The sequence below is a fragment of the Tasmannia lanceolata genome, unplaced genomic scaffold, assembly GCF_043159265.1.
Source record: "Tasmannia lanceolata isolate RefF3 unplaced genomic scaffold, GAP_Taslan_0.1 ptg000003l, whole genome shotgun sequence".
NCBI classification, from domain to species: Eukaryota; Viridiplantae; Streptophyta; class Magnoliopsida; order Canellales; family Winteraceae; genus Tasmannia; species Tasmannia lanceolata.
The window spans coordinates 52,761,031-52,788,853 of NW_027518680.1; the positions used below are offsets into that span (position 1 = coordinate 52,761,031).

General features: G+C 40.1%; 1 protein-coding gene across 2 annotated transcripts; it reads left to right on the forward strand.

Moving 5' to 3' along the window:
* The first annotated feature begins 1,249 nt into the window (after window positions 1-1,249).
* On the forward strand, window positions 1,250-26,413 carry VPS11 (vacuolar protein sorting 11). Of its 2 annotated transcripts, XR_013238081.1 has the most exons (6): window positions 1,250-1,633; window positions 3,249-3,422; window positions 3,553-3,876; window positions 3,981-5,759; window positions 25,278-25,889; window positions 25,988-26,413. XR_013238081.1 is itself a non-coding variant. In XM_077365854.1 (5 exons), the coding sequence occupies exons 1-5, from the start codon at window positions 1,412-1,414 to the stop codon at window positions 25,662-25,664; spliced, it is 2,886 nt and encodes a 961-aa protein (XP_077221969.1). In that variant the 5' UTR covers window positions 1,250-1,411; the 3' UTR covers window positions 25,665-26,413. The 2 variants fall into 2 exon arrangements, 1 of the variants encoding a protein (XP_077221969.1); XM_077365854.1 differs by having other exon boundaries at window positions 25,278-26,413.
* The last annotated feature ends 1,410 nt before the right edge of the window (window positions 26,414-27,823 follow it).

A 27,823-nucleotide genomic window follows, 5' to 3' on the forward strand; every position in this document is an offset into this window, starting at 1 on the left:
ACCCAAGATTGAGTCAGGTTTTCCAATTTAAAACCCGACCCTACCCAAGACCCATGATTTCTAAACCCCATCCATAGACATGGCAAACGGGTGGGCTGGGCCGGGCCGGGTTTGACAAGGTCCGGCTCAAACGGGCTGGGTCAAAATGATCCGGAAAAATTTACGGGCCATGAATGTTAGACCCGCATCCAGCCCGTACGGACCGGGTTGACCCGCGGGTCACCCATGGATTACACCTTTTCATATTTTTTTTTTCGAACAGGGGTATTCATGGAACTCAGTGAATTTTCACGGAGTTCCGTGAAATTTTTGGTGGGTTTAGGAAAACGAATGAAGAGAGAGAGATAGCAGGAAGAGAGATGGATGTATAGGAAAACGAATGAAAATGACTTTCTTGACATGATTTTTCATTGATATGCATAGGAATAACTGAAAACAGAGTTATTATTGGTGGGTTTTCAAAGAAATAACCAAATACCGATTCTTCATTTAATTAATTTTTATTTCTTTCTCCAATGATTTCTTCATGAAAATTTTACAAATGAAACACTGCAGATTAGAGCTGCCAAAGGGGTTTACATGGATTTACACGCTTAAAAACTAGGATCGGGATAACACAAAGAAAACTGGTGGTTATGATCTTTGGCTAATGAGTTTTGAGAGAAATTGCTCTATCTTTTCCCCCCTTGAAACCCATATGTTCCGTTTTTTCATTCCATCTATCTTTACTTAAAATGTATAAGAAACTTCACTGGAGTAGAGAAAGAAATACACCTGAAACTATAGTATTTGGTCACGGGCCGGGTTGACATGTGGGTCAACATAGATACGGGTCACAAAATGTTGACCCGGACCCGGAATTTACGGGCTGGCTGAGTCGACCTGCTGGTCCGGGTCAATTTTTGCCAGGTCTACCCATCCATGTTATTTTCAAGGTCGGGTCAATGTGGTTACCCCGACCCAAGTTGCAGCCCTATCATTTCCCAATGGAAAAGTACATTCAACAAAAATACAAGTAGGGTTCAGCTGTTCGGTGATCAGAACCGTCCATCTACTGATCAACATGAGTAATGAACCTGCGAAACATTGTAGATCATTGAAAATCGGAATTCATGGCCTGCTCGTATTTTTTATCTGAAAACTTACCAAATAATTTCACAGAGGAGTGTCGTTATCAAAATAAGGGTATCAATGTGTCATTTACTTTATAACTGAGGACAAGAGAAAGCCTAATAAACCTTTCGTCTATTTCTCTTTAGTTTCAAAACTTCTACTGCAAAAGAAGATCCCCAATATACCGATCTCTAGGGTTAGGGTTACTGCTCTTTGCAGAACGCTATTTTTTCTGATCACGAATCTTTGTCCATTCGATTGTGTTTTTCTTCCTTACATTAAATTGATGCTGTAAGAGATGTATCAATGGAGGAAATTCGAGTTCTTCGAAGAGAAATCCTCAGGAAAATGGTCGATTCCTGAAGAAATCGAGGGAAAAATCGAGTGTTGTTCGAGCGGGAGAGGGAAAATAGTCGTTGGATGCAATGATGGTACCGTGAATCTGCTCGATCGCGGCTTGAAATTCATCTATGGATTCCAAGCCCACGCCTCTTCTGTTCTCTTCGTCCAACAACTCAAGGTATTGCTTTTTTTTTTTCCCCTATATTTTATCCAATTTCATTTAGGCCATGTTTTTGGATGCCAAGAATAACATTTCTGATTGAAATTTTTTAATAATATGATTATGGTTAATTTAGAGATATATAGTCATGAATCGAAGGTTCCTCTAAATAAAAATTGAATTGGGTTGATTCAAGTTATGCATTTTCATGTGTAAAAAAAGTAGGGAATTTTAGAAATATTTTTCTTTCCAAACTTCTCTAGAAAATTCATTCAATACATAGAAAAATTCCAGTGTATGTACATTGATTATTGTAAAACAGTGCATTTGGTTTTCTGTAAAACAAGCATGTGATTATTGTGTTAGTGGTTTATGTTGATGACATTGTTTTGACTGGATATGATCTTGTGAGTATTTAGAAATTAGAAGAGCATCTTGGTCACTATTTTCAGACTAGAGATTTGGGACCACTGTGTTACTTAGTAATTGAAGTTGAAAGATCCAAGCAAGGCAGTAATCTGCCTCAGAGAAAATATGTTATTGACTTAGTTTAGGAGACTGAATTACTTGGTACGTTAATGAGATTAATGCTAAGTAACGTTTGGATGTGGGTGAACCATTTAAAGATAATGACACATATAGAAAACTGGTTGGTAAGTTAATCTATTTGACTATTACATGTCCATATATTTCTTTTGTTGTTAGTGTGGTTAGTCCTAAAGTGCCACATTGGAATGTTTCCATTTTCATCTCCACCAAAACTAAATCTCAATGGAGTCCTTCCACTCGATTATTTCCGTCAAAATTTAACAAATTTCACCGGAATTCAACCGAAATCATTGAAACAACCGAAATTCAACGGAAATGGTCAAAATTTTGCCTGAAAAGCTCAGGCTGGAACTCGTCGTCGCTGTCGTTGTTATCATCTTGCCTTTGATTTGTTCCATTTATAGATAAATTGCCATTTGGATGTAAATGATGCAAATAGTGGTTCCAATTCCAATTGCGAAGGTAGAAAAACATTTAAGGTTTTATGAGTCAACATGTTTTGTGGACCCATCTTAGTTAAATCGAAGGTGGGCCCACTTTTCATATCATTGTCAAGAGTCACAGGAATTTCACTTTTCAAAACCTAATCATAACACAAATGATGAGTCTCTATCTAAGCACAAAAAGGGGAAATGTTTTTTAAGCCACTTTACTTTGCATTTCATTTCATTAATGTAGAGAATGATATTTGGTAGGCAGCATCATTGCTTGGACTGCCGACAAATGCCTGGGCCTGTGGCACATCACATATCTGTTATCGCATATTAGAGACCTTTCTGGAAACCCACTAATTTACTTCTCGCATACCTGGGGAGTTCAACTGAGATTGCAATTGGGCTGGATGAAGAGGGTGTTGATGGGGACGTGGTGGCTGTAGGGGCTAATCTACCTTTATTACTGTAATGTTGTGTAGCTTTTTGTAGGTTGTTTCTTCTTTCGATTTTTGTTTTTTGCGTTTTCAAAAATTCGGAAGTTATCTTTCGAAAAAAATAATCAAGAATTGCTTTTATCAATCTATCGTGGCTCTCCTTATCATGTTGGAAATGAGCACTTTAACTTAAGCTTTTATCTCTTGATAAATCAGCAACGCAATTTCCTTGTGACTGTTGGGGAGGATGAGCAAACATCTCCACAGTCATCGCCCATCTGCTTGAAGGTTTTTGACCTCGATAAGATGCAGCCAGAGAGTTCAAGCACAAATACTCCTGTTTGTATCCAGATATTACGGGTATTCACCAATCAGTTTCCTGAAGCAAAGGTATTGTGTGCTAAACTTGTTCTCACCTTCTTATCTCATGTGATCTAGGTATAATTACTTGTGGAATATCTTAATTCTGCAGTTTCTCTAAGCTTAAGAGTTAAGAGGTACTAAGACTGATTTTCTGCAGATCACATCATTTTTAGTTCTTGAGGAAGCTCCACCAATATTACTCATCTCTATTGGGTTGGACACCGGTTGCATCTACTGCATCAAAGGGGACATTGCACGTGAACGTATCACAAGGTTCAAGCTGGAGGTGGAGAATGTTTCGGAAAAGAGTCATTCTTCTATCACAGGTCTAGGGTTCCGAGTTGATGGACAAGCCCTTCAACTCTTCGCTGTTACTCCCATTTCCGTGAGCTTGTTTAGCTTGCAGGATCAACCACCTAGACGGCAGACCCTAGATCAAATTGGATGTGATATCAATACTGTTACGATGAGTGATCACTTGGTATGCAATTAATATTCTTGTGTTTCCTTTTTGGTTTGATTTTAGAAGGACGAATTTCTGTATTTGTTACTCAATTGAAACATGTTTTCTTGTCAACTAACCAGGAGCTAGTAATTGGTCGTCCTGAGGCTGTTTACTTCTATGAAGTTGATGGGCGCGGTCCTTGTTGGGCTTTTGAGGGGGAGAAGAAATTCCTTGGGTGGTTTCGGGGCTACTTATTATGTGTTATTGCAGATCAAAGGAACAACAAGAATACTTTCAATGTTTATGATCTAAAAAACCGATTGATTGCCCATAGTATAGTGGTTGGGGAGGTTTCACATATGCTTTGCGAATGGGGTAACATAATTCTGATAATGAGTGACAAAACAGCTTTGTGCATGGGAGAAAAGGACATGGAAAGCAAGTTGGATATGCTTTTCAAGAAGAATCTCTATGCCGTTGCTATCAATCTTGTTCAAAGTCATCAAGCAGATGCTGCGGCCACTTCTGAAGTGCTACGGAAATACGGAGACCATTTATATTGGAAACAAGACTATGATGAGGCAATGGCTCAATATATTCACACCATTGGTCACCTAGAACCTTCATATGTCATACAAAAGTTTCTAGACGCCCAACGGATCTACAACCTTACTAATTACTTGGAAAAATTACATGAGAAAGGGCTGGCTTCTAAAGACCATACTACCCTTCTTCTGAACTGTTATACAAAATTAAAAGATGTTGAAAAGTTGGATGTTTTTATCAAAAGTGAAGATGGGGTTGGAGAACACAAGTTTGATGTAGAGACTGCTATAAGAGTTTGCCGTGCTGCTGGGTATCATGAACATGCAATGTATGTCGCTAAGAAGGCGGGGAAACATGAGTGGTACTTGAAAATCTTACTTGAAGATTTGGATCTTTATGACGAAGCATTGCAATATATTTCAAGTCTTGAACCCATGCAAGTTGGTGTCACTGTGAAAGAGTACGGTAAGACCCTTGTGGAGCACAAGCCAGTTGAGACAATCACAATGCTTATGAGGCTTTGCACTGATAATGGAGAATTGTCCCAAAAGAAATCCTCTAATGGTATACAAATATCTATGTTGCCTTCCCCTGTAGATTTTGTGAACATATTTATCCATCATCCAGAGTCTCTTATGGATTTTCTTGAGAAGTACATCAGCAAAGTCGAAGATTCACCTGCTCAAGTAGAAATTCACAACACTCTCTTGGAGCTTTACCTATCTAATGACATGAATTTTCCATCGCTTTCCCAGGAAAATGGTGGTGTTCCTCTCTATCTTAAGGCAAGAAGCTCCACAGAAGTAGCTAATTCATCGACACGAGAGGCCAAAAAGAAATCAAATGTTGAAACCGACGCTATGAATAATGAAAAGAATCATATAGAAAGAATTAAGAAAGGATTGAGCTTGCTCAAGAGTGCATGGCCATCTGATATGGAGCAACCTTTGTATGATGTTGACCTCGCTCTCATTCTTTGTGAGATGAATGTATTCAAAGAAGGCCTATTGTTTCTATATGAGAAGATGAAGCTTTATAAGGAAGTGATTGCTTGCTACATGCAATCCCACGACCATGATGGTTTGATTGCATGCTGCAAAAGGCTTGGGGATTCAAGCAAAGGGGGAGATCCATCTCTTTGGGGGGATCTGCTAAAGTACTTTGGTGAGCTTGGAGAAGATTGCTCCAAAGAAGTCAAAGAAGTGTTGACATTTATTGAAAGGGATGACATATTACCTCCAATTATGGTTCTCCAAACACTGTCTAGGAACCCATGTCTCACACTCTCTGTTGTCAAGGATTACATTGCTCGAAAACTTGAACAAGAATCAAAGCTGATTGAAGATGACCGTAGATCAATTGAGAAATATCAGGTCAGTATTTCTGGAATATTGCATCTTTCAAAGATAATTCTATTTCATGCTTTGTTGTTTCACTGCATCTTATTTGGTGTGAAAGAAATATTCAGTATAAGTTAGTGACTGGAGTACCCAGTTAATACATTAATCAACTTTCCCATACAAGCATGTGTACCTCCTGGAAATTGGTAATTGACCAGTTTCCAAGTTAAAATAGAGCCCAAGAGATCTTTCAAATATGACACTTAGTTTTACATGCTTCCATCTATTTATTTATTTGTTCATAGTTCATACACATGCTTGTATGGGAAAGTGTTTGCATTTTCATGTGTATCTTTTCTATTTAGGCAAGCATGCCGGTGAAAAGGTCAATCGAGTGTCCCTGTTGCATCAGCACATTCACTCATGTTGTGAGTGGATTGATCCATGTAGGGTCAGATAGTTCTTAATTGATCTTTAATATGTATTTGTATTGCAACTATGCATGTATGCATATTCATCTATGTATAAGATAAATATATTTTCATTTAGATGTATTTATTTTCCTATTTATTACTAAAATATTCCTATTGGCTGGTTGTATGCCATTTATTCTGTACAAGTATGACTCATTAGGCATATTCTATTTATTATATAACATATATATAAGACAAATGTCCCCAATTTTGTAAAACATTATATATCACAATTCTTTTTTGAACTTCAATACTTGGTATGCATGAGTATGCCGATGATTACAGTTGATTTTTTTTATCGGCATTAGAGAAATTTAAAATTTATCCATTATTAATATTTTTCAATTCGTTATTATGTATGTTAGGGTAGTTTTGGTATTTGTGTAAAGAGCCTTAAATTAATACATTTTAAAAGGAGGTAGATCGTGAGGCCTACTCACATTATCCATTCCTCTCTATTTCTCCACTAAGTTTCTCTTCTCTTCTCCCTTCCCTCAAATTGTGACATGGTATCAGAGCATAAAATTTGATCAGCTCCATCTCCAACCATTCTCTTTATCTTCCTCCTTTTATTTTCATTCACTTGGTTCTGATCTTCTTGGGGGACGAGTTTAGAAACCCCAGATCTATGGTTTTCCATGTGTAGCAACCATAATGCTTGGTTGCTATTTCAATGTGTTACACTTCTGTTTAGCTGATGTTTCACTGTGTTCATTGTGTGGATGCTTTTTGTTCTCCCACTTTGAAGAAAGGAGGTGTTGATGTGTTATGGTTGAAGTCTTGAACTTCAAGTGTTTGGTGTTTTACATGATGGATTTGAACTGAAGATCCTCTATTAGTTTGTGTGGACAGATCTTGGTGTAATCTTGTGATTCAGGTGTACCGGTCAGCAGACAATTGTGGTGTTCCTCTTTCTGCAGTAAATATCTTGTTTTTTTAAAAGGACCGTTTCATTTTCCTATCCTCTCATAAACGAAAAAACAGATGGAAAGTTGGGTGTGATTGGTCATTCTAAGTTCCTTGAACTGCAAATGGGACACACTATTTACATTAGTCTATGTCTGTTCACTTATTTCATATTGCCAAGGGTAAACTGAAATATCTTACAGAAAATAAGCTTCCTTCCAATGCAACAAGCTATAATGAATGGGTGCAGGAAAATTACTAAATTATGGCATGGCTTTGGAACAGGATAGAGCCATTTTTTAGTAGTAATGTCATATTTTGGGTTCATCTAAGGAGATTATGTATTCTTTCCTCGAAATGTATTTGTTCGAAAGAACATCTCATGCATATTTCAGTTATACTAAGAGATTTGCATTACTGCAAAAGGGACAAAAATTTGGGCAACCTTCAAAGGTATGTAGGAGGAACTTAACATGTATCAACCTCTCACCACTGACTTGATGTTACAAAGTCAGAAATAGGAAGCATTTAGGGTTGCTAAGTTCCTCTCTGGGTTATGGTCTGAATATGATCCAGTAAGTTTTTAAAATTCGATTTTTGTCACCATATATATATATAGAGAGAAGAGTTTCTACACACTAGTGTAGATAAGTTTTCTCTTATATATATATATATATATATATATATATAGAGAGAGAGAGAGAGAGAGAGAGAGAGAGAGAGAGAGAGAGAGAGAGAGGATTGTACGCTCGAGCGTACCAAGCTTATGGTACGCTCGAGTGCCCAATCACATGGGTCCCACATTTTTTGTGGTGATCCAAAGCATTCATTTGCAAGGCCCTATCATAGATAGGGTGTGTACCAAAAATCAGCTCCATTGAATCATCCTAACCCCTCCAAAAGTGGAGGGCAAAAATGGGTAGATTTGTGGACAAACAGTGTCTGTCCATTTTGACCTCCACAAATGGATGGGTTAGGATGATCCTATGGAGCTGATTTTTGGTACACACCCCATCTATGTAAGGGCCTTTCAATGAATCCTTTGGATCATCCTAACAAAGTGGGCCCACATGTGATTGGGCACTCGAGCGTACCATAAGCTTGGTACACTCGAGCGTACAATCCTTTTCCTTATATATATATATATATATATATATATATATATATATAGAGAGAGAGAGAGAGAGAGAGAGAGAGAGAGAGAGAGAGAGAGAGAGAGAGAGAGAGAGCATTTCCTAGACACTTGTGTAGGTAAGTTACCTACACACTAGCTTAAAATACATAGGGGGCCCACATTGTTTGGGTGATCCAAACCATTCATTTGAATGGTCCTCACATAGATAGGGCATCCACAAAAAATTAGATCCATAGGATCATCCCAACCATTCAAACTATGGAGGCAAAAAATGGACTAATTTGTGAAGGTTTATACACGTCCATTTTACCTCCACAAATCGTAGGGTTGGGATGATCCTATGGATCTGATTTTTTGTGGACACCCTATCTCTGTGAGGACCATTCAAATGAATTGTTTGGATCACCCAAACAATGTGGGCCCCCTATGTATTTTAAGCTAGTGTGTAGGTAACTTACCTACACAAGTGTGTAGGAAATGTTTTCTCATATATATATATATATATATATATGTAGAAATGATAAAATTTTAAGATGAAACTTTGGGAAATGCTAGAATAAGCACAAATATATACTTTAGAAACCATCACATAAGCAAGACAACCATCCATCACGGTTTAACAACATCAAACACCTAGTGATATGCATTGTCGTGCATGTCTAATAATTTAGTACATACTCCATTTCAGATGTAATTCATATATACTTATATATGATACATACACCACATTTCACACATAAATATAATTATATAACACATACGGATATTTATACTACTAATACAATTAACGGTTTTGGTTTCGATATACATTTCAGTTTCAGTATGCATTTTGGTGGGGATAAAAACAGAAACATTTTGGTTGTTGTATCGGTTTTGATGGAAATTTCAAACCATGTGACCCAATTAAGGCACAAAAGGTGGCCAGCAAGGACATAACATTTTTAAATGATAGTTTTTCTCATCTTCAGCGAGTTTCCCTTAGTAGGGCTGCATCTAATACTGACCTAATGACTGGGCATCCCTTGTTTCTATTGGATGACATGGTGATTGTGGAAGAGGTGGCCGAGGTAATCATGATGGTCGTATAAGTGCTGGTAGTCGTGATTCAAGGGGACTTTGTCGTTGAGGCTGTGAGCCTAGGAAATGTACACAATGTGATTTGACCAATCATATTATTGGTTTTTGTTGGGATCTACGTGGTAAACCAGCATGTGTTAATCAAGTGTCATACAATGAAGAAGGTATAGATCTCAGATCCACCTCTGCCTACACATACATCCTTCTTACAGCAATTAGACCCTAATGGTTATATTTTTACTCTTACTGATGATGAATACCCGAAGCTAGTTAAAAGTCAGCCAAAAAGTCATGTTCTTTTACCCACTGCATCCATGCTTCCCAGTACAAGTATAGCCTTTCGCTTTTCTCAGTACTTCGCTCCTTGGGTGATTTACTCATAGGGTTGGGGTGCTTAGATGGGAGACTGGTCATTTTACTTTCGTGGACTTTACATTGTAATTCTTTATTGACTTTACTGTTCTAGACATGCGTGACAATGCATGTCACTAGGTGTTCAATATGATTAAGCCATTATGGATGCTTTTGTTGCTTATGTGATGGTTTTTGTTAGAGAGAAAGGATGGAGAGGAAGAAAGTGGGTTAGGGAAAACTCCCCCTCACTCATGTATTTATATAAAGATAGAATATTACAAATGACCACTATGCCCCTGGGCATATACATACATCTAACACTCCCCCTTAAGTGTAAATGTCAAACATTCCCATGTCACTTAATTTTGCTCTATTTAAAGGTTTGGTCAACATAACAGCTAATTGGTCCATAGATCTGGTAAAACGACAGTATTGAACCTCCCAAACCACGCTCTCGGCGATTGCTTCAGACCATAAATCGCCTTCTGAAGCCGGCACACTGAGGAGCACATCTCCCCTTGAGCAACATACACAGGAGGTTGCAACATACACGGGAGGTTGCTCCATATAGACCTCCTAAGAAAGATCGTCGTGATGGAAGGCGTTCTTTACATCCAGTTTATATAGAGGCCAACCATGATTAACATCAAGAGCAATGATAATTCGTGCCGAAGGAATTTTAGCGACAGGGGAAAATGTCTCATGATAGTCAACACCAAACGTCTGAGTATACCCTTTAGCAACAAGCCGAGCTTTGAGGTGTTCTACATACCCATCTGGATGATACTTAATTGCGAATACCCAACGACACCCAACAGGCCGAGCTCCAAAAGGAAGAGGAACCAACCGCCACGTTTTATTGGAATGAAGCGCAACCATCTCTGCATCCATGGGAGCTCGCCACCTAGGATGCTTCAGTGCATTTGAAATAGACTAAGGCAAAATAATCGAAGACATGGCAGAAACAAAGGAACGAAAGGATGGCGAAAGATTCTTGTAGGAAACAAAATTTGAAATGGGATGTGCAACAGTATATGACCTAGTGCGTGCAACAATGGGTGAATCTAACAAAGGAGAGCAATTACCTAAAGAAGGAGAAGGGCAATCCAATTGGGGAGGTGGATCAGTTGGCGGAGACGATGCCTCATTTTTTGTTGTGGTTGAAGATGTCGCCCCAGTTGTAGGAAAAGAACCCGGTGCAGAATCAGAAATAGTAGGTAACAGATGTGGAGAACGAGGAGTACCCATAATGAGAGGAACTGGCATATTTGGTAAATCTACGGATGTGCAACAGTATATGACCTAGTGCGTGCAACAATGGGTGAATCTAACAAAGGAGAGCAATTACCTAAAGAAGGAGAAGGGCAATCCAATTGGGGAGGTGGATCAGTTGGCGGAGACGATGCCTCATTTTTTGTTGTGGTCGAAGATGTCGCCCCAGTTGTAGGAAAAGAACCCGGTGCAGAATCAGAAATAGTAGGTAACAGATGTGGAGAACGAGGAGTACCCATAATGAGAGGAACTGGCATATTTGGTAAATCTACGGATGAAGGAGAAGACAATTCAGCCGAATACGGCTGATCTTCAAATAAAGTCACATCTGCAAAGACAAATATCCTTCTAAGACGAGGACTATAACATTTATAACCTTTCTGGGTACGAGAGTAACCCAGAAAAATACATTTTTCTGCCCGAGGCTCCAATTTGTCAACGCCAAGAGATAAATTCTGAACAAAACACTTACAGCCAAAGACTCGAGGTACTAAGGGAAACGGATCTCCTAAAGGGTACAGGATGGAAAACGGAGTTTCCTGGATAAAACAGAAGACGGAAGACGGTTCCAGAGGTAGCAAGCTATAAGAACTGCATCACCCCAATGAATCTTCGGAACTTTCATCTGGAACATATTGGTGCGCATCATATCTAGAATATAGCGAATCTTCCTTTCAGCAACACCATTTTGTTGCGATGTGTACGCACATGACAACTGGTGTATAATACCACGATATGCAAGAAAATCAGTGAATCCATTTTCTACAGAAAAATACTCCTTAGCATTATCAGTACGTAAAGACTTAATGGAACATTTAAACTGATTTACTATTTCAAAATAGAAACTGCGAAAGGCATTAAAAACTTGAGAACGCTCCTTCAATGAAAACAACCAAGCGACACGAGAATAATCATCAACAAATATTATAAAATATTTAAATCCATTTGTTGAAGTAGTTCTAGAAGGACCGCCAGCATCTGAATGTATCAACTCAAAAGGACGAGAAACACGACTACTAACTCGAGAAGGGAAAGACACACGATGGTGTTTCCCCAACACGCACAGGACTCGCAATGAAATGACTCAACAGACTGTGAAATAAAAGAAGTTTTCCAAAGCGTATCAGCAAGAGGATGTCCCAATTGAAAATGAGTCCGAGGTTGAACCAAGCACAATGGTTTGTTCTATCTAAGGATCACTGCCGAACAGCTTTCTAAGGCAGAAGAGAGCTTCCAGAAGAAGATGGCCCCATGGCAGCGAGTAAGGAACAAAAAATCCTGGAGAATCGACCGAGCTATACAGAGAAGAAGAGAAGTAGGGTTAGGGGATTGGAGATGCAGTAGATGTGCTTTCACAAATTTTTGCAAACGAGTGGAATGCTGGAAGTATGGTAAAATTTGGGCTGCAACTGACACAAACCTAGCTAGCCAGGACTCCAGGGTGATGAAAGGAGGAATCGGTGGCCCGGTCAAAGATCAAACTCAGGTGATTGACAAAGAGGAGCCGGACCAAAAATTAGTGGAAGGAAGGCCTGGAAGCAGCGACATTGTTCCGTTAAGGGTCGATTAAAAATACACAACGGAGTTTTTGAGGAAAGATTCGTGGAGGATGGTCCGCAAATGTTCCAGCTCTGGCAGATTGGCTTCAGAGGAAAATTGACTCGGGGCCTAAGATTGATGTATATAAAAGGGATGTACTGGAGGTGATGGTCGACCTTCCATCTGAATTGAATTTCCAGAGAATGCAATCTGTTTGGAAATCAGCCGTAAATTCCCCCTTAGTGGAATTCTTACCATGGAACACCAAATTTGCATCAATGGAGTCTTCAGATTGGTGGAGCATATCTGGAGTGCCTTCTCAAGCTTGGTGTGAGGAGAGTTTCCAAAGGATTGCGAGTAAAATTGGCAAGGTAGAGATCCTTGCTTTATCCAGCAAAAGTGGTCATGGTTACAAATCAGCCAGGATGAAAATTTGCACTAGTGGAAACTGTCCCATCTCCATTGCCGTCCCAGCATGTATGGATGGTCGGATTCTGTGGGTAAAGTTAGAAAAGCAACATGCATCTAATCAGATTGAAGGACCTAATGGCTCCATTCCGAATTCTGAGGATTCAGATGAAGAGCCTTCCCTGGAAAGCGAGTTGGAGACTGATCCAACGGCGGTTGACGAGTTAGCAGGGGACTTCCCATCGGTTGGAGAAGGCGGCACGAATACTTTTCCAGCGTACAATAGTGGGCTTTCCCCCAGTGCAGGTTAGCATGGCGGCGTACCCGAGCATCGGTTTTGAATTTCAAATTTAGAGGCAGCTGTTTTAGAGGAGTACGTGGAGACATTACAAGCGCCAGCGGACAGAGAGCTGCCTCAACAGCTGTCAGCGAGCAGAAGTTTGGTTTGTTCTCCATCAAGTCACGTGCCTCCGGTGACATTCAATTTTCCAGAAGAGAGACCAGACATAGCAGGTTGGATTAATGCTTTTGAGGACAGATGTCAGTCACTGGGCCATGTGGACCTAGCCCAGCGACCAAATGGATGCATGGACCCTGGGTTTTCTAGTTTTCAAGGCTGTTTTGCCACTTTTGTAAGTGAGATTGTGGGCCTTATAAGGAGTCTAAAAGATCAGATCCACTATCCTAGCCTTTCTTCTGGTTTGACCCATCCTAGACTATTAAGCCATCCCCTTTATCCCTATGTCCGGCAACTCGCACTCCTCGCAAAAGTATTAAATCGAAGGTTCAGACGACAGACCTTGGCAACACGTCTGGTTTCTGTGTAACTACGGAGTTAATTTTCGAGGATTGTGATTCCGAAGGGTTTGATGGAGAAATTTCTAAAATTTCTGAGACAGAGGGGAGATCTCAAGGAGATGGATCTTTTATTGCCTCTTTGCCAATTAACTACTCTGTAGCTGGGTTGAAGGCTTTAGATTCTGGGGTCGCTTTAATAAAAGAAACCCAAATGGAGGCGTCTGTTAGCCTGGACAAGCAGAGATGCGGACAAAGATGCGGAGACGAGCCAAATTCTGAGATCCAAAGGGGCATCCGGAAAGCCGGGGAATTTAAATCTTCTAAAATGCTGCTCTTAAGGGACCCCTTGGGGAGACAATATTCTCTGGTGATGCCTGACGAGGCAAATCTAGTGGTATCAAAAGGTCCACAGGAACCAGCTCTCAAACAGCCGCAAAATTCGTCAGGTACTTTGCATTTATTGAATAATTATATCCCTGGATTTTCTTCCTCTTTGTCTGAAGTGCAGGTTACAGAAAGAGGTAATTATATTGTCCATGATGAGAACAGAGATAGCCCAGTAGAATATTCAGATCCATATTCTTTTTGTCCTTCCCAGTCAAATCAGCTTACGAATACGGAGTTGGCATTTGATGATAGAAGAAAAGTTAAAGGAAAGGAGATCTGTCTTGTCGATCCATCTGAGGCGAATTCTCTTGCTGTGATTCCTCAACAGGAGGAAGACATAGTGCCTATATCACGGCAGGGAGCTAGGGAAGAGATGGTGGAGATATTTGTCTCTCATTCGGTGGACACTTGAAAAAGATTGGGTTTGGTATATGAAGGTTTTGAAGATAACCTTAGGGCATTAATCAGAAAAGCAGAGGAAAGAGAATTCAGATTCAGAGATCAGGGAGACTCTTCGGGTTTGGAGCCTACCAGAAGAACCCTTCGGGAACTTGCTCGTTTGAAATTAGAAGTGAATTACGATGGTTGTGCTCAGAAAAAATTGATTGTGGGAGGTTCGGAAATTGGTAGTTGCAGTTGCCCTAGAGGGGAAGGAAAACAAGACTTGGTTGCTTAATGAAGATTCTATCATGGAATGTGAATGGGTTGGGTTCCCTGGAGAAAAAGGCCCGAGTGAGAGGGTTGGTCAGAGGAAACAAGCCAGATTTGATCTGTATTCAAGAAACCAAATTGAACATAGTAAATATTGCAGAAGTGAGAAGTCTGGGAATTAGAGTGGATTGGGACTTTATTTCTTTAGACGCAGTGGGATTGTCAGGAGGGATCCTCATTGCCTGGGACGGGAAGTGGGAAATGTAGGAGTTTTGGATCGGCAAATTCTCTGTCTCCATTGTTGTCTGTCAGATCGGTGATCACTCGTGGTGGACTTTTACTGGGGTTTACGGGCTTGTTCGTAGAAATGAAAAGAACCTGTTCTGGGGAGAGCTAGGGGTAATTGGAGCGAGATGGAATCATCCATCGTGCATTGGGGGTGATTTCAATGAAATCAGGTCGATTGAGGAGAGATCAGGGAGCAGCAGATCATCTCATCACATGATTGCGAAAGCCTCTTTGTGGAGGAGGAAGTAGAAAGTGGAGTATTCTCTCTGGGGCGGGATAAAGCCTGTGGCCCGGATGGTTTTTGAATGGCTTTCTTTAAGCAATGTTGGCCCTATGTGAAAGAAGATATCATGAATTTCTTTGAGGAATTCCATGATGGTCTGGAGTTGGATAGACGCACGGGAGCCACTTTTAGTGCTCTTATTCCCAAAATAAAAGGTGCATCTAAAGTGTCGGACTTTCGACCTATTAGCCTTGTTGGTTGCTTATATAAGATTTTGGCTAAAGTGTTAGCTGAGCATCTAAAGAGAGTTCTTCCAAAGATAATATCCCAGTCTCAACATGCTTTCGTCAGCCAAAGGCAAATCATGGATTGCTCTTTGATTGCAAATGAGGTAGTGGATTATGCTTTGAGAGAAAGAGTGGGAGGTGTAATATGCAAATTAGACATGGAAAAAGCTTATGATCGGGTAGAATGGTCTTGCCGAGACTACCTTCTTGGGAGAATGGGTTTTGGCAAAAAGTGGCGAGACTGGATTTCAAGATGTTTATCATCGGCATGGTTCTTTATTCTCATCAATGGATCCCCAAAGGGGTTCTTTAAATCCTCCAGGGGTCTCAGACAAGGTGATCCGATTTCTTCATTCCTCTTTGTCATTATGGCGAAAACTATGAGTAGACTATTGGAAGCAGGGGAGAAGGGTTGGAATCCTAAAAGGGATACAGATAGGTCAGAGTGAGGTTGAAGTTTCACATTTACAATTTGCGGATGACACTCTTCTATTCTGTGTCCCAGAACCAATGCAGATTTTAAATCTGAAGGCCATTCTCAGATGCTATGAATTAGTTACCGGCCAACGATCAATTTTTCACAAATCCAGAATTTATGTTATAAATATTGATTCCACGGTGGCTGGTCAATCATGGGGTGTAAGTTGGATTCCCTTCCTTGTTCGTATCTGGGTTTACCACTGGGTAAAGGACGACCAAAAAAGCAAGCCTGGGATGCAGTAGTGGAGAGAATTCAGAAGAGGCTAGATCCATGGAAAAGAAAGCTAGTGTCTCGAGGTGGAAGGTTAACTTTGATTAAGGTTGTTTGGGCAAATATCCCTATTTATCAATTGCCTTTATTTAAATTCCCAATGAGTATTGTTGATCGGATCGAGAAAATTCAGCGGAGGTTTCTATGTGTGAGGGGGGGGGGGGGTCAAATGAGAGAAAAGGAATACCTTTGGTGAAGTGGAAAAAGGTTTTCAAGCCAACTACATGGGGTGGGTTGGGAATCTGTAGAATTAAAGAGACAGATTTAGCTTTGTTGGGAAAATGGTTGTCGAGGTTTGGTGAAGAACGGTCTCATTTGTGGGCAAAAGTTATAGAAAGTAAATATGGGGCGAAGCCGGGCCACTGGGAATCATAGGACCTTTTTCGTAAAATGGGTTGTACTGTTTGGCGTGATATAATGCGTTTGACTCATCGATTTAATTTGGGTATGAGGTTTAAGGTCTATTCTTGTGATCATATTAGTTTTTGGGAGGATACCTTTGGTGAAGTGGAAAAAGGTTTGCAAGCCAACTAAATGGGGTGGGTTGGGAATCTGTAGAATTAAAGAGAGAGACAAATTTAGCTTTGTTGGGAAAATGGTTGTGGAGGTTTGGTGAAGAACGGTCTCATTTGTGGGCTAAAGTTGTAGAAAGTAAATATGGGGGTGAAGCCGGGCCACTGGGAATCATAGGACCTTTTTCGTAAAATGGGTTGTTCTGTTTGGCGTGATATAATGCGTTTGACTCATCGATTTAATTTGGGTACGAGGTTTAAGGTCTATTCTGGTGATCATATTAGTTTTTGGGAGGATGCTTGGTGTTCGGTCACTCCCTTGAAAATTCTATTTCCAGCCTTATTTGTAGTGGCAGATCGAAAAGAAATACAAGTGAGGGATTGCTTTGAAAAGAATAGGGACAGTGTGGTTTGGACTCCTAGTTTCAGAAGGAGTTTCTTTGACTTGGAAATAGAAGAGGTTTCAAGATTTCTTGAGGTGCTTTATGGGTGCTACATCAGAGGTTCTGGGGAGGACAAAAAGATATGGATATGGACTCTAATGGTACTTTTTCTGTTAAATCTTTCTATAAAAATTTATTGCCTCTTTCTGTACCTTCCATGGAAGCAAAGGTATGGAAAATCCAGCTCCCCCTAGAGTGTGTATATTTGCTTGGGCGGCTCTTAAAGGTCGGATTCAGACGATTGATTTTCTTCGTAAAAGGGGGATGTGGTTGGTGGATCATTGTCCCTTGTGTATTGAAGCTGGGGAATCTATAGATCATATCTTCATCCACTGCAAAGTAGCAAGATTGGTATGGAGTGGTATATTGTCGAGCTTTGGTATGATGTGGGTTTTCCATCTACGCTAAACGAGCTTCTGGAAATTTGGGAGGTTGGCCCGTGGAAGAGGAGAGGAAAGGTGCTTTGGAAAGTGAGCCTTCTAATCTAGCTGTATTATGGGTACTATGGAAAGAAAGGAACGCTAGGGTGTTTGAGGGTATGGCTAAATCTCCCTACCTTTTGTTCACCAAAGTTATTGCTCTGGTTATCTCTTAGGTGAAGGCCCTCCCTCCCTCTATTTAGATTCACTTTAGCTTTTGATTTATGGGAGGGGTGGTGGCAGGAGGTTTGCAATAGTATGGAGAGGAGAGATACTATTGTGCAAGCTTGGGAACCTTCACCGAAAGGGTTGATTAAACTTAATTTTGATGGATCCAGCATGGGTAATCCTGGGCAGGCCGGAATTGGAGGTGTTTTGAGGGATTCTAGCAATGAGATCATTTGGACTTTCTTGGGTCCGATTGGAGCGGCAGACGCTAGTGAAGCGGAAGTAAGGGCAGCTTATTAAGGCATACAAAGGTTAAGGAGAGAGCTCTTGGAGAAGATGATTGTGGAAGGTGACTCAATGAATGTCATTCGATGGTTGAAAGGCGTGGTGGTCCCTCCATGGCGATTTGCTCACTTTTTTTATGAGATCCAAGACAAAATTGGGGGCTCATCTATTACATTCAAGCATATCTGGAGGTCGGCAAATAATGTGGCAGATGGCCTTGCTCGTCAAGGAGTGGGTAGGCAAATTTGGAATTTTTTTACTTTCTTCCTCCATAATTGTTTCTCTCTTCTTGTTTCTCTTGCTTGTCTCTCCTTGTAATCTTTGGAGTTTCGACCATCTCGGTCTTCTCTCTTATAATGAAAGCTTCACCGTTCCAGAAAAAGGAGGATGTCCCAAATGATAATGCCACTGATAGACGTCCATAGAACTCCGAAGAAGAACAACAGCTCCTGCATGATCAAGATAAAAGAGGCCATCAATCTCACGGCCCAAGCCAATCCTCATCCCAGTCGTCTTGTCCTGAAAAGCACATTAGGAAGAAAAAAAAAAGAAACAGAACAATTTAGAGATTTTGTTACTTGGCTAACTGACAACAAATTAACAGGAAATGATGGTATATAAAGAACAGATGACAACTCAAACCCTGTTGAGGTGGAAAACTACCCCCATTCCAGACGTATGGGAGGTAGTTTCATCAGCTAAAGTGACAGTACGAGGGCAAGTAGAGGAAATTGACTGGAAGGAAGAAAGAATGGTAGGATTACCAGTCATATGGTGGGATACTCCTGAATCAATGAGCCATACTCCAAAAGATGTACCAGAGAGAAAACATGAGGGGCTACCTTTGTGTGTAAACGTGGCAACTGGCTGCTTTCCTTTTCTCTTAGATGCACAAGCTCATCATATTCTGTACGAGTGATGACCATGGTGTCGGGAGTCACAGATGGGGTGGTAGATGAGGGAAGACTGTCTGATGCAGCAACAGAAGCACTCACAGGTCTGTAGGAACGAACCTCATGTTGTAAGTCATAACAGTACTCAACACTGTGACCATCCATCCGGCAGTGAGTGCAGTAACGGGACCCGCGTCCACGACCTCCACCATCGCGGCCTGCCCCTGACTCACGGCCAAACCGACCACGACCATGTCCAAAACGGCCACCACCAACCACGATCAGACCCAGCATATGTCACATGAGCGGACCCATCTGGCATAAGATCACTATGTTGAACAACTCTCATACGTTGAACCTGAGAGAAGACATCAGCAAATGTGGGAAGCGAACCAGAGGAGCTAGAACCAACAATCTGCTGTCGAAGCTGTAAATAGTCAGGCCCTAATGAATCCAAAAAAACGAACAACTCGTAACTCCTGTCATTTTTTTAGGACGATAGGGTCAACAGTGAAGGGCAGTAATAAATCAAGCTCCTGGCATAGCGTAAGATAATCAATATAATGGGCTCCCACAGCCTTGTCGCCTCACTGAAGGTTAAAGCAATCTGTAAATCTATCACAGATACTTGTCAAGTTATCTGTCCCAGAGTACATCACAGCCGTCTGCTCCAAAATTTCTTTGGAAGACTGAAGATACATTAGTGAAGTAGCAATAGGGGGACTCCATACAACTCCAGAGAAAAGAATGAATCACATCATCATCTTCACGCCACTGAACATACATTGAATCAGTGGTAGCCAGAGGTTTGTTCTCTAAAAAACTGATTTTCCGACGCCCAAATAAATAAGTATAGACAGCCATCTTCCACGACAGATAGTTCATCCCATCCAGCTTTACGACGTCATCTGGAGTGGAGGCTCCACATGTAACTAGATTGGCTAGTCTATGACCTAGAACAGACCTCATTAATCTTAGTCACAATTGGTGGCTGAGAAGTTTTCTCCACATATTCCATAATAAATTCAATCAAACACCAATAAAACCACTAAAAGAAAATGTGCCCAAGATGAATAGGCAACACTTCAATCACAACTACCAACAAGGCTAGGGCTATTCATTCGGTTGAAACCGAACCGAATTAGCTGAAAATAACCGAACCAAAATATTTCGATTACTGAAAAAGATAACCGAAACCGAACCGAATTATGTTCTAACCGAACTTGAACCGAAACCGAAAACGAAAAAAGTTCGTTTCTTCGGTTAGTTCGGTTATAACCGAATTATATGAGTAAAACAAGAACAAGATTTTGTTGACAAGAACAAGATTATAAACCCCCATTTTAGCTTCTATTTTAGGACTAAAATCAGTGGAGAAAAGTAGAAAACAAATCAGTGGACAGAGAGAGTGAGAAACCCCATTTTGTACCTTCTAAAACAGAGATAGTGACCCCGTAGACATGGATGAGTGGTTAGGTGGTGGCCATGACAGCCTTGGGTGGGAGTCACGAAGTTGGAGTGGTGGCCGACGACAATCGCCGGAGTTAGAGTAGTCCTGCAGACGTGGAGGCGTGGCCGCGTGCTGTGGAGATCTTATTCCTCTTTAGTTCTCACTTCTCAATCTTAGCCTCTGGAAAACTTAATTTGAAAAGACTAAAGAAGGAGAGAGAGAGAGAGAGAGAGAGAGAGAGAGAGAGAGCAAAACGTATAAATCCTAGGCAAGTAGGTAGCTGTGCTAGTTTTTTTAATCTTCGCACCCACCTTATAGAATAATACGGCACCTCTTAATGTGATTTGACGTGACAAAAAGCATTAAAGACAAGACCACATTTTGCATTAAAAAAGGGTTGTATTATCCTACTGTTGGGCGGAAAAGACAAGGCCACATGCCAGTATTTAAATCAGTAGAAATAAAGGTTAGTTTGAAAAGTCAAAAAGAAAGTGACATAAAATATATTAAATAACAAATAGTTTTTAAAGGCTTTTCTTTGACCGTCACCGATACTTCGGTTTTTCGGTAAAACCGAAGTTTTTTTTTAACAAACCGAACCGGAAACTGAAAACCGAAATATGCTAAATAGTGTAACCGAAATTGAACCGAAAATCCGAAAGCCGAACCGAAATAACCGATCGAATTCGGTTCGGTCTGTTATTTCGGTTTTAACCGAATAATGCACAGCCCTAAACAAGGCTACCAACCATAGTCACCAGCAAAGTCAACAACACCACAACACGACTAACAAGGTCACCAACAACAACCCACAGCAGCGCCACGACCACCAAACAACTTTACAGGCACCAATACCACAACAGCTTGACCGACAACAAAATCAATCACAACAACATCAACATCAACACTCAGCCATGGGGTTAGAATCCATATACCAACCTGTCCATCAACAACTCCACCAACATACTCGCACAACAACATCAATATTCAGTGCCGCGACAAGAAACAACGTAAAAGCACCACCCAACCATTGATAAAGCAAGAATAAACTAGTAATCCAGGAACTAACCACAGAACAAACAAATAGAGGAGGAAAAATTTAGATCATCAAAACAAATTTTTAGGTATTGATGGTTTACATGAATGAAAGTTAGGGTTACAGTTTGTTCCGAAGGGAACTGTGGAATTAGGGGTATAAAACTGACTAAGGAAGAAGGGGGGCGAAACTGATGAATAGGCCTAGGGAAGGGTAGTGATAGGTTTGGACAAGGGTTACAGTTGATGGTTAGGGTTAGAGATGGAAACCCGATGGAAAAATGCTAAAAAGGAAAGAAAAAAGAGGATTAATGGGACTTTGGGTGGGGCGGTTTTGAAGGGTTAGGGTTTAATCAAAAAATCCCAAAAAACTGTTTTTTTTAGGGTTAAAAAAAGAGAGAAGAAGGATGAAGTAGCACCTTGTAGGAGTGTATGATCTTCAACCTGGATGCTCTGATACCATGTTAATCTACATGGTGGAGAGAGAGAGAGAGAGAGAGAGAGAGTGGGACAGAGAGTTAACGTGAGAGAGAAGTAGAAAATGCGTGAAAGGGGAGAGTACTGTACGTTTTCTCCTTCCCCACACGATATACATATATATCACTTAAGAGGGGTACATTGACAAGAATACCTTTATTACACTTAGTATTGACGAGAATACCCTTATTCTTTCTAACATATTGTACAACAGATTCCCTTTTTATGTGGAAAAGACCCGTATCAATAATTATGATCTTACATATCGACAATTCCTCAATATCTTGTTCATTCACAACAAGATATTTTCTATGCGTCGGTAAAAAAAACATGTTTTTTTGGAGAGACTATTTCACCAATCGAGTCACAGATATCTGACATATTCATACCTAACGAGTTTCCACAAAGTGGTGATGAGACGTATAACTTGTACAAATCTTTTTATTTTTCAATTCGATTTGATTCATTCGTGTGTGATTGCAGACATTTTTGGAACACCTCTAACAGAGGAAGAAATAGTCAATTTGAATGAACTTTTTGTCAGCCTCTTTCAAATATGAATCTATCTGATTCAGAAGGGAAGAATTTGTATCAGTATCTCGGTTTCAATTCAAACATGGGTTTGATTCGCATTCCATGTTCTGTGAAATATTTACCATCCGGAAGGAGGAAAAAATGGAGTCTTTGTCTAAAGTAATGCGTTGAGAAAGGGCAGATGTATCAAACCTTTCAACGAGATAGTGCTTTTTCAAATCTCTCAAAATGGAATCTGTTCCAAACATATATGCCATGGTTCCTTACTTCGACAGGGTGGAAATATTTAAATTTCACCCTTTTAGATACCTTTTAAGACCCGTTATCGATACTGAGTAGCAGTCAAAATTTTATCCATTTTTCATGATATTATGTATGGATCGGATATATCATGGCCGATTCCTTATTAAAAAAGTGGGCGATTCTTCCACAATGGAAACTGATAATCGAGATTTCGAGTAAGTGTTTACAGGATCTTCTGTCCGAAGAAATAAGTCATCGAAATAATGACTCACTGTTTCATTGATATGGACACATCTGAGATCACCAAATGCTCGGGAGTTCCTCTATTCAATTTTTTCCTCGTTATTGGATATCTCGTTCGTACACACAGACAGAGTTAGAAAAGATAAAATCTTTGATGATTCCATCATACATGATTGGGTTGCGAAAACTTCTGAACAGGTATCCTACATTTGAACTGAATTCTTTCTGGTTAAAGAATATCTTTCTAGTTGCTCTAGAACAGTTGGGAGATTTTGTGGAAGAAATACGGGGTTTTCGCTTTTGGCGGCAACATGCTATTGGGTGGTGGTCCCGCTTATGGGGTCAAATCACGTTCTAAGAAGAAATATTTGAATATCAATCTCATCGATATCATCGATCTCATAAGCATCATACCAAATCCCATCAATCGTATCACTTTTTCAAGAAATACGAGACATCTAAGTCGTACAAGTAAAGAGATCTATTCATTGATAAGAAAAAGAAAAAACGTGAACTGTGATTGAATTGATGAGAAAATAGAATCTTGGGTCGCGAACAGTGATTCAATTGATGATGAAGAAATAGAATTCTTGGTTTAGTTCTCCACCTTAACGACAAGAAAAAGGATTGATCAAATTCTACTCAGTCTGACTCATAATGATCATTTATCAAAGAACGAGTCTGGTTATTAACCAGGATCAATTTACTTGCGATACTTAGTTAACAGTAGGAAATTCTCTAGTATCAAAGGTATTGAATTTCCAGTAACACAAAGGGATAATTATGTAGATAAACATGATGAAACCAACGGCTACATCGAGAGGGAGATCCATGGCGTCACCAGCGGGCTGCCATTGTAGGCCGAGATCCCAGCCCAATCGAGAGTAAAGGCGCCCACTCCAAGTCCGTGGTACCCTGACCCGATCTGTTGAGCAGTGATGCCTTGCGGCCATGCCCAACAATACTATGAAAAAAATGTCTAGATTGGGAATAGATAGCCAGATAGAGCATAGTAGACAAAACTTGCCACCATGAAAATAAGGACGGACTTCATCCTAGTCAGGCCTTTTGATCGACCCCTCTCATGGAGTGCTATGAAACATCACAATGGTGGTCAATAAAATCAAAATTAATCTAAATGAAATGTAAAGAAACTATCAAAACTTCTTGTTTGCTTTATATTTTCTTAAGATTGTTTTCACTTTTTTTTATACCATCTGAAAGTATATAGAACCATCCAAATTCTTTATTAAAACCAGTAGTTTTCTCTTCTATCCCCATTATCCTTATGCTTTAATCTCCTGAAAGTTTAAAACTTTTCAATTCAGGTATTCTTCCAATTCTTCTTCCTCTTCAATCCCCTTAGGGCCCGTTTGGATACCTCACGCATTTGTATTTTGATTTGGATTTGAGTTTTGGATACAAAACACATCAATCATCTTCATGATCATGTTTTGAGAGAGAGAGAGAGAGAGAGAGAGAGAGAGAGAGAGAGAGAGAGAGAGAGAGAGAGAGAGAGAGATGTCTCGCTGCTGCCGGAGCAACGTCGAGGAGCAGCGATGGTGAAGGAAGTTGCCACAAATATTGATTTCCAAATAATGTCTCGTAGAACAGATTTGAAAATCGGAATTTTTTGCACTGTTGTAGCTGATTTGGAAATCTAAGGATCTGATCCAGTTCAAAATATCAACTAATTCCAAATCTAAATCTTGTTGGTATCCAAACGTGGCGTTACTGTTATCTTCAAAATTCTTCAGTGCTAAACCAGGTTTTTGGATTCTTCAACACTTCTATCAGAATTTGACGACTCCATTAATATATAAAAAAATTCTGCAGCAGCTAAACATAATAATCTAATTGAAATTAGAATAATCTTAACATTTCCATCAATAATTTGTTCCATCCAAATCCACAGGCGCTCTTATTCCGAAGTGAGGAATGCTAAACTCCGGGCGCCCTTGCACAAATCAAGTGTAAGGGCCCCTCCATTGGCAGCGGCTGCATATCACAATACTCCTCGACTGTGCAGCCATTATTAATGCTGTTTAGTGACATCCAGCCAATGGGGGCAACCTTTCACTTTATTTTTGCAAGGATACCCTTGAGTCTAGCATTCCTCTTCTGAAGTATCACACCCAGAACTCTTCAGTTTGTAGAGTCACTCCTTCATCCCTTGTTCAATGATAAATTGTATTTCATTATGTAATGGTTGTAAGTATTGAACAAGCGATTAGCAAGAGTAACAATGCAATTAGCATTTCTTATTGCTTGTGTTTATCTATACATCTTTTTTTATGCAGGAGGATACCTCAGCAATGAGGAAAGAAGTACAGGACCTCAGAACGAATGCAAGGATTTTTCAGCTCAGCAAATGCACCGCTTGCACTTTTACTCTTGATCTTCCTGCTGTGCATTTTATGTGCATGCATTCTTTTCACCAACGTTGCCTTGGTGACAATGAGAAAGAATGCCCTGAATGTGCGCCTGAATACAGGTCTGTCTTGGAGATGAAAAGAAGCTTGGAGCAAAATGCCAGAGACCAAGATCAATTTTTCCAGCTTGTGAAGAATTCAAAGGATGGGTTTTCTGTAATTGCTGACTATTTTGGCAAGGGGGTTGTGAGCAAAACTAGTGATGCACCCCAAGACATTTCTCGATCAAGCAGTACTCCCCATGGCGGTTTTTGAGAAGGGGTGTGTGTACTCTGTAGTGAGATGTGTTGATTATAGCGCTCTTTTCTCGTATCCATCGCCCTGCAAATCTATGATTCACTATTGGAGAGTTGATCTGGGAATCTCGTCCTAATGGCCTGGGGTTGTGGTCTATCTGATCTGAGTTTATCTCCCAAAAGTGACCAAGGAGAAGAGAGAAAAATGCCACTTTTTTAAAGATTGTTATGGAGCCTTCGGGAGGTACTGTTATTCTCTTGTGCAGTTTCCACTGTTGGGACCTGTTGTGTAAATACTTGTTAAGGGGATTTGTTTGGATATCTTAATTTAAGCATATGCAGGCAGAGGCTTCTTCACAGTTGGGGCCACAGTTACAAGGTTCACTGGTTGCTACAAATGAGACTTTGCTCTCTGAGACTAAGAAAATCCAGTCCGAGGTATGGCATTTATCCCAGAATTTTGTGAATTTTCGCTCGGCTTTGATGTGTATTTGGAAGTGATATTTAGAGTTCAAACATGAGTTTAAGCGTGCATTGATTCGTCAATAGTGACTTTTCGGCATACGTATTTACTTGAGCATTTAAAATTTGAAACCGAATTCGATCATTCCTGTCAACTAAAGGATGCATCCTCTACCTTCACTCCTTTGTGGAATTTAAGAATGTTGATTTCGTAAATGAAATGTTCCGATTAACTGTAATCGAATGCTTGGAAAGGGAATTCCCTCTATTTTAACAGAATAACAGGGGATGATCTTAATTACGAAAGGGGGGATGGAAAGACGGCGTGCATTGATTTTTTAACAGGAGACAATTTGATGACGAGAGAACATACAAGGCGGATGCTAATTCTGCTGAACTGGTCAGCCCTGGACGACAATGCGAGACATTGGGTTATGTGATTTGAGAGACTCGACACAGGGCTCTCTTGCTGCTTCTTGGAGCTCATATATGCAGTCCTCATTTATGTTCCAGTTACGCGGGAATCCATCTTTACAACATAGAGGTCAGAATTCTTAAAACATAGCAATTGAAATTGCCTGCAGGCCCAATATCTCACCAAGGTTTTAAATTTCAGTTTTGGTTTTGGTCGTCAAGGAAACAGAAACGTTTTGGTTTCGTTTGGAAATTTCGATAGAAAACTTATAAAATTAAGGAAATATACAAAAATATATGCAAATGATAGAATTTAAACCTTATACTTCAGCAAATGTTAGAACAGGATCAAATACTCTTAGAAACCATCATATGAGCAAGACAACCATCGATAATGGTTTAAAAACATCGTAGACTTCATGACATGCTCTGTGGCGCATTTCTAATTGCAACATTTCTAATAATTTAGTACATGTTAAATTTCACTTGTAATTCACATAAATATTTGTACAAAATACATGCACCACATTTTGTATGCAATTCATATAAACATAATTATGTAAGGGCAGTGATATCCCCCCCTCGGATGGATATTTCCCCCTCCCTTTAACAGATATCGTAGGATTTACAAAGGGGTGGAGGAGCCACCGTTAACTCCGAAAGGCTTAAAGGTTAATGATTTCTGTGAGGAGGGGGGTGTATCATTGCCCTTATGTAATGCATACTGATATAATATACCACTATTACACTTTAGATTTTGGTTTATGCATTTCGATCGTTTCAATTTTGGCGGAAATTCATCGATCTTGCTAGAGCTAAGAGAAAATTCTCCCTGGACATGGGAGGAATGCTTCGGTAGGGTACGCCCAAGGCCCTATGCCAGTTGTCATGCAATGAGGTGTGCCATGTATTACACGATGGGCCCCCGCCTTCGGTTCTCCTTTTGGTTCGATCTTTAATGCCTCTAAGTTCACACCAGTCGGACAATCCTATCTTACTTTTAAATATAGGAAATGCACGTTATTGGATATTCGGATTGTCTGGTCTTTGCAAAGTAAGGGAATAATATCTCATGGACGGTCTGGATCAACCAAATGTGGGGCCTACTATGTAATAATGACTGTGCTTATTGTACTACTGTGAAACAACCAATTACTCCAATAGCTTAAGCCGTTGGAGTTGTTATTTAATCATTTATACTTCCACAACAAGGATGTGGTTGCGCCCTACATTTATGAGATTGAAAGGGCCTCCCTACTTTTCTTCTTCACACTTGAACTTATTATAAAAGAACTCACTGGT

What these genes read in the sequence shown, in the direction of transcription:
- VPS11 (XM_077365854.1), top strand. Translation starts at nt 1,412, where the DNA reads ATGTATCAATGGAGGAAATTCGAGTTCTTCGAAGAGAAATCCTCAGGA. An exon ending in TTACGATGAGTGATCACTTG is followed by an intron (nt 3,877 to 3,980) that starts GTATGCAATTAA and finishes TCAACTAACCAG; the next exon opens with GAGCTAGTAATTGGTCGTCC. An exon ending in GATCAATTGAGAAATATCAG is followed by an intron (nt 5,760 to 25,277) that starts GTCAGTATTTCT and finishes TTTTTTATGCAG; the next exon opens with GAGGATACCTCAGCAATGAG.